Below are 19,640 nucleotides of genomic sequence, written 5' to 3'. Positions count from 1 at the left end.
GTAACTAACAATTCGATGAGGTCAGGAATTTTGTGTATATTATCAATCATATTCGATATTGGGAGATTCGATGTATTGCAATTATATTGAGGGATCCTTCTCAGAAATCCGGTGTATTGTAATTACATTGACGGATCCGACTGAGGTTTCCGGTGTATTGTAATTACATTGACGGATCCTACTGAGGTTGTCGGTGTATTGTAATTACATTGACGGATCCTACTGAGGTTTCCGGTGTATTGTAATTACATTGACGGATCCTACTGAGGTTGTCGGTGTATTGTAATTACATTGACGGATCCTACTGAGGTTGTCGGTGTATTGTAATTACATTGACGGATCCTACTGAGGTTTTAGGTGTATTGTAATTATACATTGACGGATCCTACTGAGGTTTTCGGTGTACTCAGTATTGTAATTACATTGACGGATCCTACTGAGGTTTTCAGTGTATTGTAATTACATTGACGGATCTTATTGAGGTTTTCAGTGTATTGTTATTACATTGAGAGTCCCTACTCAGGAATCCGGTCTATTGTAATAACGTACAGTGAGGTGCCCTTCTCAGTATCTGAGTATTGCTATGTAACGGGAGAGGAGAAAATGCAGCGGACCAGTACTTCCGGGCCCCCTGAAACTACGGTCAGGTGCTCTGCCAACTGAGCTATTTGGCCACTGGTAATCAAACCCAGCTGACCGCCATATTCCTCCCTCCTTAAAGGTCTTTGGTCCCTCAAAGATCCTAACCCAGGCTCATCCCTGGCAGGTCTTTCACTTGTCAATTCCAAATCCTGGTCACGGCACCAAATGTAACGGGAAAGGAGAAAATGCAGCGGACTAAATTTTCAACCCGGGCCCCCTAAACTCCGGTCAGGTGCTCTACCAACTGAGCTATCTGGCCACCGGCGATCGAGCTCGGCTGACCGCCACAACTATAATACTTTGTGGAATCCCTTGAATCGTACTTCAACCAATATAACTGTTATGATCGCTGCATTCATATATTGCAATAACATTGAAAAACCTTACACACCCGTATTGCAATTGATGATTCTTAATCGATTGTAATGATTACTTTTGTGAAGAAATCGACAGTATTTAATCTTTAATCGAAGAGATTTTTTTACTTATCTTTTTTTTTTTTTTTTTTTTTTATTACTTTCGATTACTTTAAATAAATGATATAAATTTACGCAAATGAATGTTCATATATGGGAGAATTATTTCCAGTCAGTCGCACATAAATATCAAATACAATCCATCGAGTGATATGTGTTGATTTTCTAACTTGTGCTTTAAGTTTTATTAATATTCAGTATAAAATTGCTGGTCTGGTACCTTCTTCTGAATCTGGTACCTATTCTTTTGATAATTACTCTTGAATTTTCCCTGTCATTGCTGTGAATAATTCACGGATCTTTTCATGGGCTTTTCCCCCAAAATGTAAATATAGTACTTTAAATTATTTTGGTGACTGCATATGGGGACATTGCATCCTAGATCCCTGATTGTTATACATGCAGGTCTGAGGACTCGTGGGGAAACAAATAAAAAAAACGTTAAATCCGACACCACAGAATTGAGAGAATAGCTATACATCCTGAATCCGCCACTGCCTGTTACAGGAATTGAGAAAGAAGAGAGGACCCCATTGGATCCGCCACTGGCGTTCAATACACACATCGGTCATGTTTGCTTGTCGCTGAATTATAGACAGCTTTAAATAAATTTTAAGGCGACATTGTTTTATTTGCATTCAATTAACACTTTAAAGGGGCACCCGTATTAAACAGCTGGTGACTCGCCTGAGTACGTAAAACTCTCTAGTATAGTGGGGTTGAAAACTAGTACACACGGTAGTTTAGGTGTTGCGAAGGCGAATATATCGACATTGTGTACTGATTCTTTAGCCATACACCGGACACGGGGTATTTCAACAGAGCCCGATGGTAGTGTGTGATCAAACTGTACGAATGAGATCAAAAATCGTTTTGTAACACTGGGGATTTTAGGACTCGTTCACTGCATAAATCAGCATGTCAGAGGTTTGTGCATACCTTTGATTTATTTAATTTTTGTATTTTAATTGATAATGTGCCCCCAAAAAATGCAGGGACATATTTACCCACGTACATGACGTACTGACCAAATGAATAGAAATGTGATTGTTACACTGTTACATAACTTTTATTGTGCGCATGTACGTCCACTTACAATAATCTATTCTGCATTGAGAAGTTGATCACTCGTTTTAATACTCTTTGAAGGGGGTATTAAAATTCTCAATAGATAGAGAATAGCAATATCCTGTGGGATTTTATAATTTTTATTATATTAATTAATTGCATCTATCAGTGCCTATTTATAAACAAATGATAAGGGATTTCCCTGTATTTTCACATGTAATGGGGTGTGTATAATCATGATAATGGGGGGGGGGGGGTAAATTATAACGGTAGTCGTCGAGTACACTGGTACATATATGTGCAGTGTGCATACCAGGTATACATGTACATTGTGCATCTACAGGTAGGTGTCTGTAAAACATATGTACCTTATATATATACTTACTATTTAAAAATTTACACTCACACCATTCTTTTCTTCAATATTTGCTGCACTTTCTGGATATATGTTAGTACTGTGCAGCTGTATTTTAAGATTTTCCCCATTGCATTTAATGCGGGCGCTGGTCAAGGATTTTTTCTAAAGGGCGCGGGTGGGGGGCCATACCTTCAAAATTATCCAACTAGAAATTTCTTGAAAAAAAAAAATACACTAGCTCCAAGCAGGGTCCAAGGTCTCTTTAGGTTAGTTTAGTTTTAGTCCGAAATATCTGACGTTTTCCAGACTTTTTTTTCCTTGCGATTTTGATATTTAACGTGTAACGTGGAAGGAAAACTAAAATATCAAGATCGTAAATAAAAAAAGCCTGGAAATCTTCTGATATTTCGGATGATCTAGTAGATGACCGTTACTTCATATCTCTTTGGTGCTACATGTAGATCCATTATGATGTCATTTTCAATTTCATCTTTCTATTTCCAGTACTTTACGTATCTAATAGAATTATGTACAAATAAAGTACATGTATTTTCATTGGATTCAATTTGAAATCATGTGAAAAGTAATCCCGATACTTGTATTCAATGTAATATTATTTTAAAGAAGAGGCCAAGATCATACAAATTACCCTCTTCTGAGAGACTGTAGGCAATCTGGATACATTTCTTTTGTCTGAGATGGAAAAAACTCCTGTATTCATGACTGTTTTTTTTTTTTTTTAACTTTTCATTGAAAATGACAGTTCAAAATATTATTTTTCGTCTTATCTACAAATTATGCCCCGAAACACCTTATATTACCAAGCTAAATTTATAAAGCATCACTAAAAGAATTTGTTTCTCAAATATAAGAAATCTGTAGGCACCTTTTATTTACTAGATCTTGACCTTAAGTACGTATATTTACATCCGCAATTCCAGGGGAGGGGGCGGGGTCGACCCCCCCCCCCCTTCTCTAGATCCGCGCATGTAATGAATCCCAAAAAACAAGTATTTTTAGGATCTACGTCAGAGGCACTTTATTCCGTAATATTTTTAACCCATGAATCACAATTAGATACTAGAACATGGATTAAACAAAAATTAGGTCTACCGAATCAAGTTACAAACTATGTAAAAAGTGCCAGATACTTCGTTATAGAGACTGAACGTGATACGTATCGTGATACAGAGACCTAAATACCGGTCTTTTGGTTTATATTATAAAGTCCAGAAATTATTCATTTATTTGTTCAATCTTTCAAATAACAATTACAGAAAGTGTAAAAAAAAATGTAAAAAGTGAAAAGAACGGCATCTTACCGTCCAAACATAATTGATTTTATATACATATAAATTTCAAGAAAGTAAAATTTTGTTTTTCTAGCATATTCTTTAGAAAAATAATGAGTTTTCATATAAAATCATTGTAAAAACTTCTTTTAAAAATATCATGATATTATCGTGATATTGTGGGAAAAAATCGTGATATATCGCGATACGAAATTTTTGGCGATACCCATCCCTAATGATGATGGAAGCTGAGTTGTGTGTAGGCCTATTATGAAAAACGATATGGAAATGGCAAGTAATGACTTGCTGTTTCAGACTTGTGCAATTGTGTGTTATACTTACATATGAGATCTCTAAGAATATATCGAAAACGGCAAATAAAATCATTGAGGGTTCCTTCAATGCAGGCTGAATTTTCTTTATTTTGCCGAAAGAAAAAAAATGTAATTCCTGTATCATACACATTTCAGGGGTTTGCTGTCTGACTGGGGTCTAACAGATAAACAATTCTTGCAATCTTGTCAGTTTCACTTGCCCAATGGTTGCAAGTGACCACCAAAATACATAACGTTATGTTAATGATGTATGGTTTTGTGTCCATTTCATTTAAAAACCCTTTCCTAAACGATTCAGTTTAGAAAGTGCAAAAACTTATTTTAACAATGAATTGATGAACTTGCCATTGTTTGCAATGTCCATTGACATATCAATGTGTCATACTCATGTTTTATTGTTATGCCGCCCTTCGAAGAAGGGAGGGCTTTGATGTTTGTTGGTCAGTTTGTCTGTAGGTCCACTAAGTTTCTGTTCATTTTCTTCAAAGCTATTACACATACTGAAATGAAATTTTGTATACAGATTTATCATATTTTTGACAGAGTTAATGCACCTTGGACTTAGAAAAATTCGAATTATTTTGCAGTTTCCATTCATTTTCTTTGCAGCAGTTGCACATACTGAAATGAAATTTGGTATACACTATACAGATTTATCATAAAAATATCCAAGTCAAGTTCTGTTTTACCATCTGCGAAATGATAAAGAATAATTCTTGAACTTTTAAGAAAAGTTCATGAATTATATTCTTGAATCAGCTCATGAATTGTTCATGAAGATCCCATGAAGTTAAAATTGGACACTCATGATTTCATGGATTTTTAAGATACGATCGAGCCCCTTGGACCTAGAAAAATTCAAATTATTTGCAGTTTCCCTTCATTTTCTTCGCAGAGGTTGCACATACTGAAATGAAATTTTGTTTACAGATTTATCATAAGAATAGTAGGTCAAGTTCTGTTTTTGGTACGATCGAGTGATTGGGACAGAGTTATGCCCCTTGAACTTAAAAAAATTCCAGTTATTATGGGGAGGGGGGCATAAGTGTTTTACAAACGTCTCATGTTGTAAACTTCATTTTTGTTACCACAAGAAAGAAGTTGGCAGAGAGAGTCTTAATTGCATTGCTCAATGTGTCGAGAAAAAAATAAGTTTGGATCAATATGTACAGTCCAAATTTTTCTCTTTGCCCACAGTGTACACGCATTGTAAGCCGTCATAAGAGCTTGCAGTGCAAGCAGTGCTTCGTGCCACTAGCTGTTTTCTCTGTAATTAAAGCAACTTGGGTTAAAAAGTGACTTGAGGGACAAATTAATATTATAATAACCTACTTATAAGAGGAGGTCATTTGAAATAATCTGATTACATCCATTAAATTACCCAGTACTGTATTCTTCAGATTAAAGTTTTCAATATGATTTAAGTCAAGTCAGTCTTTATAATTCCAGAATACTGGGGCATGATATATATATATGACATTTTTAAAGTCTAACATATATTTTTTTTTTGTTTCAGAAAAATTTCAACAACACAGTTATACCTCTTGATGGTGAGTAATTACATGTTTATTTTTTTCTTCTCAAATGTCGATCTTCACCAAAAAAAATATAATTATGTCATCTCCTGTACATATGTACCGGTATCTTTGAAAAAAAAATTAAAAAAACGAGTTAGGCTCAGTTAGCTCCTGGGCTTCCAAAACTGGGATAATTTGATTTTTTTTGTCTATTAATGGATTCTTACAACAAGGGCTTTTTCTTCAACCCTCTCCCCATTAATGTTTTGTGGGAAATACAAATTCATGTACAGATAATTGCAAAATTTATATATTAATTTAATTTTAGTGCTCCAAAAGTGTCTGGAATTCTTGAATATATAAATATATATGCTTTTCTGATTGAAAATAAATATAATTTTTTAATTTAAAACCCCCCCCCCCCCCAAAGAAAAACACCACAAGGATTTTCTATCATAAACCCACTTTAAGTGTTACATATAGATATGTATCAATTTCTATGATTTATAATTAGATTACATGTATTAGAGATAAACACTTTGAAACAAAATTCAATCTGCTGGAAAGGTTCAATTTTCTTCTGTATTAACATACTGTTAATTATGTACCACTTTCCTCATATGTTATTTCATTAAAATGTGATTAGGACAATTTTTTCTTTAAAAAAAATGGATTTTTTACTATAAAAACAGAAAACACAACATTGAAGAGAAATTCAGAGTTACCACCCATGGATAATGACACCCCACATACAGATATAAAAAATTCCAGCCTCCCACCCATAGGTAAGGGTAGTAATTGCTTAGCCCTATAAAGCCTTTAGTTACAGTGACCTTATGTAAAGGATTCTGTCCCTGTCTCCTTATCTAACTGTCTTTATAATTAACAGAATCTGCTAAATTATGACTTCTGTTTTTCATTTCTTTCTGTAGCAAATTAACAAAATATTAATTTTGATACATATTGTTTTAAAATATTGTCAGGAAAGGGGGGAGGGGCATTAATTAATGGAATTACAGAATTTGATTTACATTGTATTTAATATTAAATTTTATGGCATTTTAAACAAGTATCAATTGACTGTTTCTTTTTGTTTTATGATGATGATCATGCAAGAAGACTGCATGATAACCAGTATTTAATTAAATTATCAATCATACAAAAAAAGATTTATGTAATTACATTTTACAAATACTGGGTAACTTAAAATACTTTAACTAGTTATTCCACAGTTTCTATAGTATAATGCACTTCCCATAAACATTATACAGTATTTTCAGATAAGTATATTAAAACTGTTATTAGTACACGGGTTAGTACACAAAGTATGATGGCTTTATTCTTGCATATCGATTTTTTTTACTGTGCATTCATATTTCTTCTGAACTAATAATAAACTGTAATACTTATATACATCTGTTCATGTAGCAGTAATCAGTATTTATTTTTTATATTTTATTTAATTGTATACCACATATCTTCATTCTTGTATTCAAAGACAAAGTAAGAATGTACATAGAATTTTAGAATGTGGAATGTAGAATGTTGTATTATTATAAATGTTATAGCTGTAGTTCTTTTATCACAATTAAGATTAATTTAAAATTAATTTCTTTGTCATTATGACTTTTAGTAGAAAATGCTATGTGTCAATGAAATCAGCTAAAAACAAATGTAAATTTTATACTGGTATATAGTTATCATGTAAACGAATTAATAAAATAATTATTTTATTTAATACAATTTTTAGAAAAAATCTTTCAGAATTAAGCTAATTTGTTATTAAAACTTGATGATGTTGAATCTATAATATACCTGCAACATTTTTTGACATCGAATCTATAATATACCTGCAACATTTTATACAGATTCAGGCAAACCAAAGACCAAAAATACCTCCCCCCTCCCTCCCATTGGTAAAACAGGTGGGTCAGTACTGTAGTATGAACATCTCTGTAGTATGGTGCGATGGATACAGTTCTGTAGAATATAACCGTTCTGGTAGAATTTAACGACACTTTTCTCTTCAGACCTACAGGAAATCTGGTGTATTAGATATTTTGCCAGTTTTTTATTTTCTACAAGAGACACAAATATATCAGATTTTTAACTTTCATGGGACTTAGATTTCTCTGAGAAATTCCTCACTTTGAAGTGGTGGAGGTAATTTCTGGACATCTCCAGGGACAATGGCTCTGTCTGTTGCATGGTACTTGACAGGAATATGACTCAAGTTGTTCATGAAAGTTGTAAATTCAATAGACTTTTGCATAATTTGTCATCAACACAAACCAACAGTTTATTTAAGTCAACAGATGTCTTATCATCAATGTTTTGTAATTTGTTACATCCAGTGAAGTTTGCTTGAACCATATGATTTCAATGTAAAAAAAAAATCATAATTATTTTGCAATAACCACATCATTATTTTCATATTAACTTTAAAATACTAAAATATTCCATTCACCTTTATCAGATTAATACAGATTGAAGGGTCACAACAGATATGACTAGTCAGCAGGGGATGCTTACTCCTCCTTGGCACCTGATCCTTACCCTTTATTATTTCTGCCTGTTCATTACTTCTCTTAGAGATCTATTATCTTATGAATAAAAAAAAAATGTAACTCAATGAAATGGCGACACGAGGAACGTACATGTACGAAGAATTTCTCTAGCAAAGAAAGATGATGATCCATATCTACTTGAATACTAAAGACATGATCTCATTATAAGGTATTTATTGTTAACTTGTGACTAATCTCTATTACAGGTAGCTCACCTTATGCTTCTGTAGGGGATAATAATCTTGCAAACCCTCACCTAAGATTTATACTACCCATAAAAAATATTCTCTAACTATATCGGCTAAGTAGAAAGAATTGCGCAATCAGATCTGCAGTTAACTTCCATGTTGCCAATATTATTAAACTTTTGCAGGCCAGCAATCTATTGCATTCTGATGAATTTTACATTATTTGAACATTATATTCCTGACATCAATAAATTAGGATCCATGCTTTCAGTTACAGTAGTTCATTTCTACCTCGGGTATTGATTTACATTCTATTACGGACATATGATATTTATAGACCAGTGTGTACTAGATCTTGAACTTTTCATGCATCCTCTTGACTATCTTTGAATGCTCTGTTACACTCATTCTGTGGATTTCCATACAGAACTCTAACCTGTTCTAGATCTTGTTCACAGTTTATTTAATTCCTCTTTGTTTTTGGATTGTTACTTTCTGCTGGTGTAGGATTTTATAACTCTGTCATGGCTGGAAGTAAGATCTATCTAGACATTTGTTTTATTTCTCTAGTACAAGTCTCTGACTATGTAAATTGTCTTATAGACTTCTATCTCTTAAGGGATTAACATCATGATTGCAGTATTTAGATGCATAGTAATCAATGTCAATTTTCTGTGTTTAACATGCATGGCCAGAGTTCATGCATTAGGGATGGACATCTATTTTAATTAAGAAATCAAAGAAGTATTTTCATGTTAGAAATAGTAATAATGCTCTTAATTCCTGCATGGTTAATGACTTTACAAAAAAATTCATAAATTCAAGAAATATAATGCTTTAGATATTATTCTAAAAACACTTATAATGGCTTGAATAACTAATTAAGACTTAATGAAGACAATATCACATGCTAATATTTGTTTCAGTATCAAAAATTTAAGTTTGCACAGGTATTTTGAATTAAAATTAGACCACGCAGGGCTATTGTTGAAATTACTTTAAAGGGGAGCATGCACATCCTTGACATTCTAAGAATTTTATGATATAGATGCATGTATATAATTATTTTTCTTTTTTTGGCAAATAGATTCAAAAGGTACCAAGGAATTGGCAAATGGAAAAGTTGAAGAAGAAGGCAAGAAAAAGGATGGGGAGAAAGAAGAAAAGAAAGAAGAAGAACAGAAGATGGTTGGGCCTCTAGAAATAGTAAGTCGTGGTGATCAGAAAATGGAACACAAGTGAATTTCTGAGTTAATTTTATTCTGATATATATGTAAATCATAGTTATTTAACCCAACCACTTGAAAATGTAGCTGCTTTTTGGTACATAAAAAAGATCATATATAGATCTCACATACAATCAAGTGTGATGATAGATGATTGAACTGAGAGGGAACTTTCCTTAAGTAGTTCAGCTGTAACTTTTGGTGACATGCTTTGGTTATTTCATGATGTCTGTTACAATTTAAGTATGGAACATGCTTTGATTATTTCCTAAGTTATGTTACAGTTTAAGTAATTGGAACATGCTACAGTTTAAGTACGGAACATACTTTGATTATTTACAGTTTAAGTACGGAACATACTTTGATTATTTACAGTTTAAGTATGGAACATGCTTTGATTATTTACAGTTAAAGTACGGAATATGCTTTGATTATATTGACAGTTTAAGTACGGAACATGTTTTGATTATATTTACAGTTTAAGTACGGAACATGGTTTGATTATATTTACAGTTTAAGTATGGAACATGCTTTGATTATTTACAGTTTAAGTACAGAACATGCTTTGATTATTTACAGTTTAAGTACGGAACATGCTTTGATTATTTACAGTTTAAGTATGGAACATGCTGTGATTATTTACAGTTTAAGTATGGAACATACTGTGATTATTTACAGTTAAACTACAGAACATGCTTTGATTATTTACAGTTTAAGTACGGAACATGCTTTGATTATTTACAGTTTAAGTACGGAACATGCTTTGATTATTTCTTGATGATCTTTGGATCAATCTGTGCCGTGATTCATGGCGCTGCCCTGCCCAGTATGATCATCGTGTTTGGAGATATGACAGACACCTTTGTTAACTCAGGGATTTATTATAACTGGCTGCTCAGTATATCAGCCTATCTAACAAGTGTTGGAATCACTATCAGTCAAGCTGTGGCCAATCCTTCCATTCTCAGGTAATCATCAGCATCATCTGCATCTTCATAAGCATAAACATGATTGTTATTTTTCATCCTCTTGTCAAAGCATGAAATAATCATTGTCAAAAGAAAAATCAGTTTCATTTTCTGTCATCTTTAATACTGTTATCCTCATCATTATACCTTATCATAATGGTCTGGTCCATTGCATTATTCTTCTTTCATGATACCTAACAATAAGAAAGAAATATTTCTTTTTTTTTTTATTTTCTTTTTGCATTCACACCCTATGTTGTGTGCTTGTATTAATTTATCAAAATATTAAAAATGTTCCTTTTGTCTCCCTGAAATAAAATCTGACCTTTTTAAAAAAAAAAATTAATATGTAGCAAACAACTGCACTAGCCCCAATTGCATCCTCAAAATATTACATGTACTTATTCCAATGAAATAGGGAATTTAAATTCTGATGAATTTCAAAGTGAACATCGCTTAGTGATTCCCAGTATTTTCAGTACTTTGATTTTGATATTGTAGCTCACACAAGACAGCCCTGGCAGCCGCTCCCTATAATGTGACAGATTTCAGTTCCCTTGACAAAGCCATCTCAGAGGATCTGCTGGACACCATGACCCTCTTTGTTTATTACTACATAGGTATGTCATAACAAGATTATTACATAGGTACGTAATGACTATAGATTATTACATAGGTACCTAATAACTAGCTAGATTATTACATGGGAATGCAATTAATTGATTATTACATAGGTACATAATAAATAGCATTACTATATGTGTTATAATATTCGTTATTAAATGTGTTATTGTAGGTACTGGGGGAGGTGTCCTTATTTTTGGGTATGGTCAGTTGGCCTGCTGGTTATTATTTGTTAGGTATTGGGGGAGGTGTCCTTATTTTTGGGTATGGTCAGTTGGCCTGCTGGGTGACCCGCTTGAGAGTCAGATACACAGTATAAAGATTGCTATATTTATGCCCCCCTTCGAAGAAGGGAGGGCATATTGCTTTGCTGCTGTCTGTCGGTCTGTCGGTCCATTCAGTTTCCGTTCATTTTCTTCATAACCGTTGCACATACTGAAATGAAATTTGGTATACAGATATATCACATGAATATCTAGGCCAAGTTTTGTTTTGGGTACGATCGCACCATTTTTGACAGAGTAATGCCCCTTGGACTTAGAAAAATTTCAATTATTTGCAGTTTCCGCTCATTTTCTTTGCAACCGTTGCACATACTGAAATCAAATTTGGTATACAGATATGTCACATGGATATCTAGGCCAAGTTCTGTTTTGGGTACGATTGCACCATTTTTGACAGAGTTATGCCCCTTGGACTTGGAAAAATTTCAATTATTTGCAGTTTCCGCTCATTTTCTTGCAACCGTTGCACATACTGAAATCAAATTTGGTATACAGATATATCACATGAATATCTAGGCCAAGTTCTGTTTTGGGTATGATTGCACCATTTTTGACAGAGTTATGCCCCTTGGACTTGGAAAAATTTCAATTATTTGCAGTTTCCGCTCATTTTCTTTGCAACCGTTGCACATACTGAAATCAAATTTGGTATACAGATATATCACATGAATATCTATGTTAAGTTCTGTTTTGGGTATGATCGCACCATTTCTGACAGAGTTATGCCCCTTGGACTTGGAAAAATTTCAATTATTTGCAGTTTCCGTTCATTTTCTTTGCAACCGTTGCACATACTGAGATGAAATTTAATATACAGATTAATCAGATGAATATCTAGGTCAAGTTCTGTTTTTGGTACAATCGTGCCATTTTTGAAAGAGTTATGCTCCCTTGGACTTAAAATAAAATTCCAATTTGGGGGGAGGGGGGCATAAGTGTTTTACAAACATCTCTTGTTATGTTTATGGCTTGTAAGGTATTGTGGGAGGTGTCCTTATTTTTGGGTATTTCAGTTGGCCTGCTGTGTGACTGTGGCTGAAAGTCAGACATATAGTATAGGGATTGCTTTATTTATGTTTATTATTTTTTAGGTATTGGGGGAGGTGTCCTTATTTTTGGGTATGGTCAGTTGGCCTGCTGGGTGACCGCAGCTGAGAGACAGACACACAGAATTAGGATCGCTTTCTTTAGGAACATCATGAGACAGGAGATCAGCTGGTTTGATACACACGACTCCGGGGAACTGAATACCAGACTGTCCGGGTAAGGCAATCAATTCATAACTAAAGATTTTAATGTGACTGTATAATGATTATTTTATATGGCTGCTGTTAGATATGTAGTAAAACTCGTTTAATATGAACACGGATATTGTGAATTCACAGATATACTGTATAGGGGGAAAATAACTCGCGGTGTTAATATTCGCTATATTCACGGTGTTAATAATTCCGTGAATTCAAGAAACAGTGAATAAATTTTCAATAATCTCCAGGTTTTATTTGGAAATTTGAGAATAGACAACGATAGGGCTACATACATATACGTGCAGTACATGGTCATTTCGGCTGGTAATTACGAGTAGTACTCCTCATTCAATTGATTTAATTATCACGCTTTACTTAAATTCAAATCAGCAGATAATAACCCGTATTTGTTAAATAAGCTGTTTTAATAGCTAACGCTACATGTTTCATCAATCAAAACACGTGTGTCATGGGTTCTGATTATCCATGCGTAACTAATGTTACCATGTATTTATTAATGCATCTCTACATTTTGGTTTTAAAAAATCATTCAAATAACTACCGGTATAGAACTTACTGAAGATGTGGAAGGATATTTCGTCGACCTTTTCCAACATTATCCAGTGCTTTTTCGTTGAGTTGTATCGAAGATCTTAGGGTGTACATGCACTCATTGTAATAGCATATAGGAAAGACATTTGATGTTTAGAGTCAAGGACTTTTGATAACTGCACTTGTTTTAATTAATCGTCAATTTTTTTTAATATATCAAATCTAATTATTTTATTTAAACTTACCCCGTTGTTCGTGAAATAAAGTCATAACACTGATTATTAATATCGTTTACATGTAGCTATGGTATGGATAAACGGATATAGACAAGGGAGGTAACTTTTATTATGTACCAATTCCGCGAATTCAAGAAACCGCGATCTTGTGAGATGAGAGAAATTACAACCCGTGAAATTAATCCCCTATACAGTAGCGAAGTTATCTTGGATTCCCAGCTATATAAATTTAACAGATTTCTTAGACGGATATGATGAATTACGGATATAGCAGAATAATTTTCTAGATCCCAGTGACTTTGTTATAACCGTGTTTTACTGTAGTAATTTTATACCTGTATGCATATATTTAAAAATATAAAAACTGACTGGATTGTAGTATAAAACTTAAATATTTTTTGTCTTTTTAGTGACGTCAATAAAATCCAGACGGGTATCGGGGACAAGATGGGGATCTTTTTCCAGTGGTTTTCCTCCTTCCTTACGGGGGTGATTATCGGCTTCGTGTACGGCTGGAAGCTTACCCTGGTGATTCTGGCGTTCAGTCCCCTCATTGTGATAGCAGCTCTCATCCAGGACAAGGTAAAATATAGCGATAGCAGCTCTCATCCAGGACAAGGTAAAATAGTGTATTAATTGTGATAGCAGCTCAAACTCACTTCAATGCTACCTGCACTGATGACATTTCTGACCAATGAAAGGGAAAAAAAACCCATTCATTAGAACTTAATAAAATATAGTGACACCGTGAACAGATTATGAGTCCACAACGTTTAACTAATTCTGATTGATTTTTATCAGCTGATCACAGCAGCCTCTTCTAAGGGTCTGGATTCCTACGCTAAAGCAGGAGCCGTGGCGGACGAGGTTCTGGGGGCCTTCAGGACAGTGGTGGCCTTTGGGGGACAGGACAAAGAATGTGACAGGTGAGGCGGTCTCTGGCAGGTGCTCCCTTAGCCCCTCCCACATCAATGTCCCATTTATGCCCATATTTTTGCCCCTGAGAGATACTTTGAGATGTTCCTGAACTTGTATGTCAATTTCATGAAATAAGTTGAAATAAGTGTAGAAAAACAAAAGTCTTTTACTTGTGCCTTTGGAGTTCTTATTTATTCTAAATTGTGTTGAAATTCAAAATATTTATGTTTAAATTAGCATTGACAGTCTTGTCTGTTATACAAATTAATATGCATGAGACCTCATTAATAAGAAACTCTGACTTTTGTTTTAAGATACAACGTGCACCTGAGTGATGCCAAGAAGACGGGAATCAGGAAGGGGCTGACGGTGGGCTTCTCTATGGGACTTATCTACTTCATCATTTTCTCCGTATACGGTTTCGGCTTCTGGTACGGAGCTAAACTAGTGAGGGAGGACAGTGACTATACCCCAGGGAATGTCCTCATTGTAAGTTTACAAATGTTCAAATGTACATCAGCTGTTCCATGTGTTTGCATACAGGAGAACTTTTTTGCCTCTCCCCATTTATTCTTGCCCCCATTGGCCCTCTTTACAAGAGAGAAATTAAAAAAAAAATTGTCAAATTTAAAGAAAAAAACCTGTTTCCCTTTTGCACCAGTGTGTTTGGGTGAATTTAATTCTAAAGAATTTTACTCAGGCCAATTCAAAGGGCTAAACAACATATGGGACAAAAATAATCTTGTATAGAGTATACATCTCTGTTTACACATTTAGGAGTTTCTTAACTATAAATGATAATGGATAGAATTTAGATTCTGTTTGGGAATGTTCTAATTACAATTTATTTTTTGCTTCCACACAAATATCACATTTTCCTTACTCATTCTGATTGCCCTGACTGTTTGATGAAAGTTGGATTTTCAATTTATAGGTGTTCTTCAGTATAATGATATCCGCCTTTGCTCTGGGGTATGCCACGCCGCCGCTGGGGAAATTCTCTGAGGCTCGTGGAGCAGCGTACACTGTGTATCAGCTCATTGAACAGGTGAGCTTTAATGGTAGTTAGTCTGAATAGAGGTATTGATATCAGCCTGGATAACTCCATGGTAATGGTGTAGATTTATAGATATCAGCCTGGATATCTCCATGGTTGTGGTGTAGATATATAGATATCAGCCTGGATAACTCCATGGTTGTGGTGTAGATGTACAGATATCAGCCTGGATAACTCCATGGTTGTGGTGTAGATGTATAGATATCAGTCTGGATAACTCCGTGGTTGTGGTGTAGATGTACAGATATCAGCCTGGATAACTCCATGGTTGTGGTGTAGATGTACAGATATCAGCCTGGATAACTCCATGGTTAGGGTACCAGAAACTCCTGGAGTAAATAAATATGCTAAGAGCTGTTTGTCTCTCATTCATACGGAAGCCTTTTTAGGATCTATCAAAAAATATATTTGAATTCGATATAACGAATTGTCTAAATTGTTAGAATGAATTTAATTCGTTATAACAATTTTTTGAATTCGTTATAACGAATTTAATTAATTATAACAAATTTGTTGAATTCGTTATATCGAATTCAAAAATTTGTTATAACAGATTAAATTTGTTAAAACAAATTCTAAGATTTGTATTAACGAATTAAATTCGTTAAAACAAATTTTGAAATTTGTCTTAACGAATTAAAATTGTTTTATCAAATTTGATTTTTGGGGCCTATAGAAAAGTATTTGTGAATTTGTTATAACCAATTCAACAAATTTGTTCTAACAAATTTAATTTGTTATAACAAATTCAAAACTGTAATAACGATTTTTTAATATGTTATAACAAATTTTAGAATTTGTTTGAACGAAATTAATTCGTTATAACATTTTTTTGAATTCGTTATAACGAATTTAAGATATCTGTTATAACAGATTTAATTAGTTATAATGATTTCTAGGAAATTGTTATAACCAATTAAATTCGTTTTAACAAGTTCGACAATTCGTTATATCGAATTCAAAAAGATTTTTTGATAGGTCCTAAATGGGCTTCCGTACATTCATGCTTTTCTTGCTGTGACGAATTATTATTTCAGTAGTATTAAGTGATTATAGTATTAACAGTAAGATGAACACCACTTGTTTCAAAGAAATTGGTTGGATTAAAAACATTCTAGATTGGACAACATTTTAAACAATTGAATTTACTGAAAGGGGCTTGTGGTTTCCATCGTATTAAACAAGAATTTCAGCTTAAACAATATCCCGACTAGACAAGTTTCATTGTATTTATAATTGTTAATATTAATTTGCTCCTTTTATAGGTTCCAGAGATTGATTCTGCCAGTGGTGAGGGCTTACAGCCAGACGGGGTCACGGGGAATGTGGAGCTACGGAATGTCAAATTCCGATACCCGGCTCGACCCGAAGTGCAGGTCAGATTGATGTTTAAAATCAATGTTGTACTTTGATGTTTCAAAAAATGAAAATAAATGGTACATGTATAAAAAGAAATATTATTATTTATTCTCAGGTTTTGAAAGGTGTGTCACTAGAAATCAACCGAGGGGAAACTGTGGCCCTGGTGGGATCAAGTGGGTGTGGCAAGAGTACCATCATACAGCTACTACAGAGGTTCTACGACCCTGAGGAAGGGGAGGTAATCCATTATTTAATAAAGGTTCAACATTACACATGAAAAAACTACTTAAATAACTTAATACTGTAAACCAACTTTTATTCGTGGGCGAGAAATATTCGCGAATTTAGCTACCTACATGTACTGTATCTCGCGAATATAATAATTTGCATGAATCAATGATTTTGCTTTGTATTTGCATAGAATGTTCCACCAGTCATGAAAATTAATGATCTAGGATTGATTTCAAACTGACAATTTGCGAATAAAAGATGATGTGAATAATAGTTGGTTTACAGTATACAGAAAAAATTTAAATATTTTTATAGATGAACAATCAGCTGCAGCCATGTATAGCTGTTAGCATTCCATACATCTGTATTTGATTTGGGATTTCCTTAATTTTCCATATATAGGTCTGTTTAGACAATAATAATTTGAAGACTTTGAATGTGGGATGGCTTAGAAAACACATTGGCATTGTGAGCCAGGAACCTGTATTGTTTGCCACGACAATTGCGGAGAACATTCGTTACGGGAAGGAAGGCGTGACTGACGAGGAGATTCAGGCTGCCTGTAGAATGGCAAACGCTCACGAATTCATCATGAAGTTTCCCGATGTAAGGGAGAGCATCCAATTTTTAAAATATTTTCCTTTTATGTCTTTCATATCTTTGAGCTTCTTATACACAAGTTTTTTTTTGAATTTACCAACCTGAAAGACAAGTTAATTATAGTGATTTAAATTAAGTGTGATTTTTCATTTTGCTTAGAAATACGAGACTCTGGTAGGAGAGCGTGGTGCCCAGATGAGTGGAGGACAGAAACAAAGGATCGCTATTGCCCGGGCCCTGGTCAGGGACCCCAGAATCCTACTGCTGGATGAGGCCACGTCAGCCCTGGACTCGGAAAGTGAATCTGTCGTACAGGAAGCCCTTGACAAAGTAAAGGGGGAAAATTTTTTGGAAGCAAATGATGAGATTAGAGAATTTTAGAAATGATCCCCATGCAAAATTTTCTCAAATCATAATGCTATTAACCCAAGTGAAAAAAATCCTCAAACAAATCACTTTAAGAAATCACTTATAAATCAGTGATTTGAAGATGATTTGTAAGTGATGCAAATTCCCATGCAAATGAGCTAACAAATCACTCTTAATAAATTGTAAACAAATCACCCTGAAATCACAACGAAATCACTTTGAATAAATTGTGTAGAAATCACTTCTGTTGAACAAATCGCAACCAAATCACTCCGAATAAATTGCAAACAAATCATTTCAAATAAATTGCTAACAAATCACTTCAGTTTAACAAATCACTTTCAAATCACTCCAGGTGGATACACACATGTGTGCATGATGCTCATGTAACCATCGATCTCTCAAATATTTGAAACACATGCATATTTGTTGTATATTAACAAAAAACTTATGGCAAGAGTATTTTTAAATATAAACTTTTACTAGGATGTATCCTCATTAAGATGGCATCATGTATTTTAGATATACACACATGTACTTGGCTGAGACTAAATTCAGAATACGAAATAAGCATTACTTGTTGACCTTTTAGAAGTTGGTAAATGTTTTCTTATCTGAAAGAAATATTTGTCTGGCCCTTTTTAAAAAGCCAGTACTTTGCTGAAGCTTATAGCTTTATATAGATTTTGTTTTAGACATGAATTACAGCCACCGACTTTGTTGTTGGTAGAAGAACAATAAATTGCATGTAAACATGGAATATTAACTGAATCTAAGGAGGAAATGATAGCATAATACAGTTATACATACCTTAAAAATGTATTCTGCATAGTTATGGAAAAAACATCAGTTTCAACAAAAGAAGAGAGGTGTGAATCTAGAACAGCACAATCTAGCTCCTTTCATTTCAATTCAAATGTGATGAATGAAAATTGGCGGTAGAGTTTCTAATACTGACCAATCAGCAAGCCAGGCGGAAGTTATGAAGTAAATCATTCTCAAATCACTCTGAAGAAGGACCATGAGTTCAACAAATCATTTACAAATTATCCAGAAGAAAGACTAAGTTAACAAATCATCTTCAAATCACTTCGAAGAAAGACTAAGTTCAAGAAATCATTTTCAAATCACCTTGAAGAACGACTAAGTTCAACAAATCATGAAGAAATCACTGCAGCAATTTCCTAAGTTTAACAAATCACTCTGAAATTGTCTGAAATGGGAAAGAAATCACAAGCAAATCACCCTTTCATAACAAATTGTAAGCAAATCATAGTCATCACTTTGGTAGAAAATGATTTGTGCATGATTTGTTAAATGAATTGCTTACAAATCACTGAAACAAATCACTTTTAGGTGATTTTAGAGCAATTTGTAGGCAATTTGTAAGTGATTTGTTTGAAATATTTTTCACTTGGGAAGTTAAACATGTAGTTTGCATTTATTTAAAACTTTTCTCTTTATTTTCATTAAAAATAATCTCCATACGAAAGGACTTGTGCAATATAAAAATTATTTTAAAA

General features: G+C 33.8%; 1 protein-coding gene across 3 annotated transcripts in view; it reads left to right on the top strand.

The window, feature by feature from the left end:
* Positions 1–1,744: 1,744 nt before the first annotated feature.
* LOC134262071 (ATP-dependent translocase ABCB1-like) overlaps positions 1,745–19,640 on the top strand; it is a 54,146-nt gene continuing 36,250 nt past the window's right edge. Inside the window, exons 1-15 of one of the 3 annotated variants that reach the window (XM_062744475.1) lie at positions 1,745–2,045; positions 5,688–5,721; positions 6,381–6,473; positions 9,531–9,649; positions 10,414–10,637; positions 11,139–11,257; positions 12,637–12,808; positions 13,991–14,162; positions 14,382–14,506; positions 14,813–14,987; positions 15,433–15,546; positions 16,821–16,931; positions 17,030–17,155; positions 17,551–17,754; positions 17,908–18,078. In XM_062744475.1, the coding sequence (XP_062600459.1) occupies positions 2,037–2,045; positions 5,688–5,721; positions 6,381–6,473; positions 9,531–9,649; positions 10,414–10,637; positions 11,139–11,257; positions 12,637–12,808; positions 13,991–14,162; positions 14,382–14,506; positions 14,813–14,987; positions 15,433–15,546; positions 16,821–16,931; positions 17,030–17,155; positions 17,551–17,754; positions 17,908–18,078 (1,968 nt within the window). In that variant the 5' untranslated portion in view covers positions 1,745–2,036. Of the gene's footprint in view, positions 2,046–5,687; positions 5,722–6,380; positions 6,474–8,831; positions 8,978–9,530; positions 9,650–10,413; positions 10,638–11,138; positions 11,258–12,636; positions 12,809–13,990; positions 14,163–14,381; positions 14,507–14,812; positions 14,988–15,432; positions 15,547–16,820; positions 16,932–17,029; positions 17,156–17,550; positions 17,755–17,907; positions 18,079–19,640 lie in introns of those variants that run through there. The other 2 variants (XM_062744461.1, XM_062744468.1) reach the window with 2 other exon arrangements.

This window comes from Saccostrea cucullata, unplaced genomic scaffold (assembly GCF_032062105.1).
Source record: "Saccostrea cucullata isolate Sc308-1 unplaced genomic scaffold, CSIRO_AGI_Scuc_v1 ctg356, whole genome shotgun sequence".
Classification (NCBI taxonomy): Eukaryota; Metazoa; Mollusca; class Bivalvia; order Ostreida; family Ostreidae; genus Saccostrea; species Saccostrea cuccullata.
This window is presented reverse-complemented; position numbering and strand designations above follow the sequence as displayed.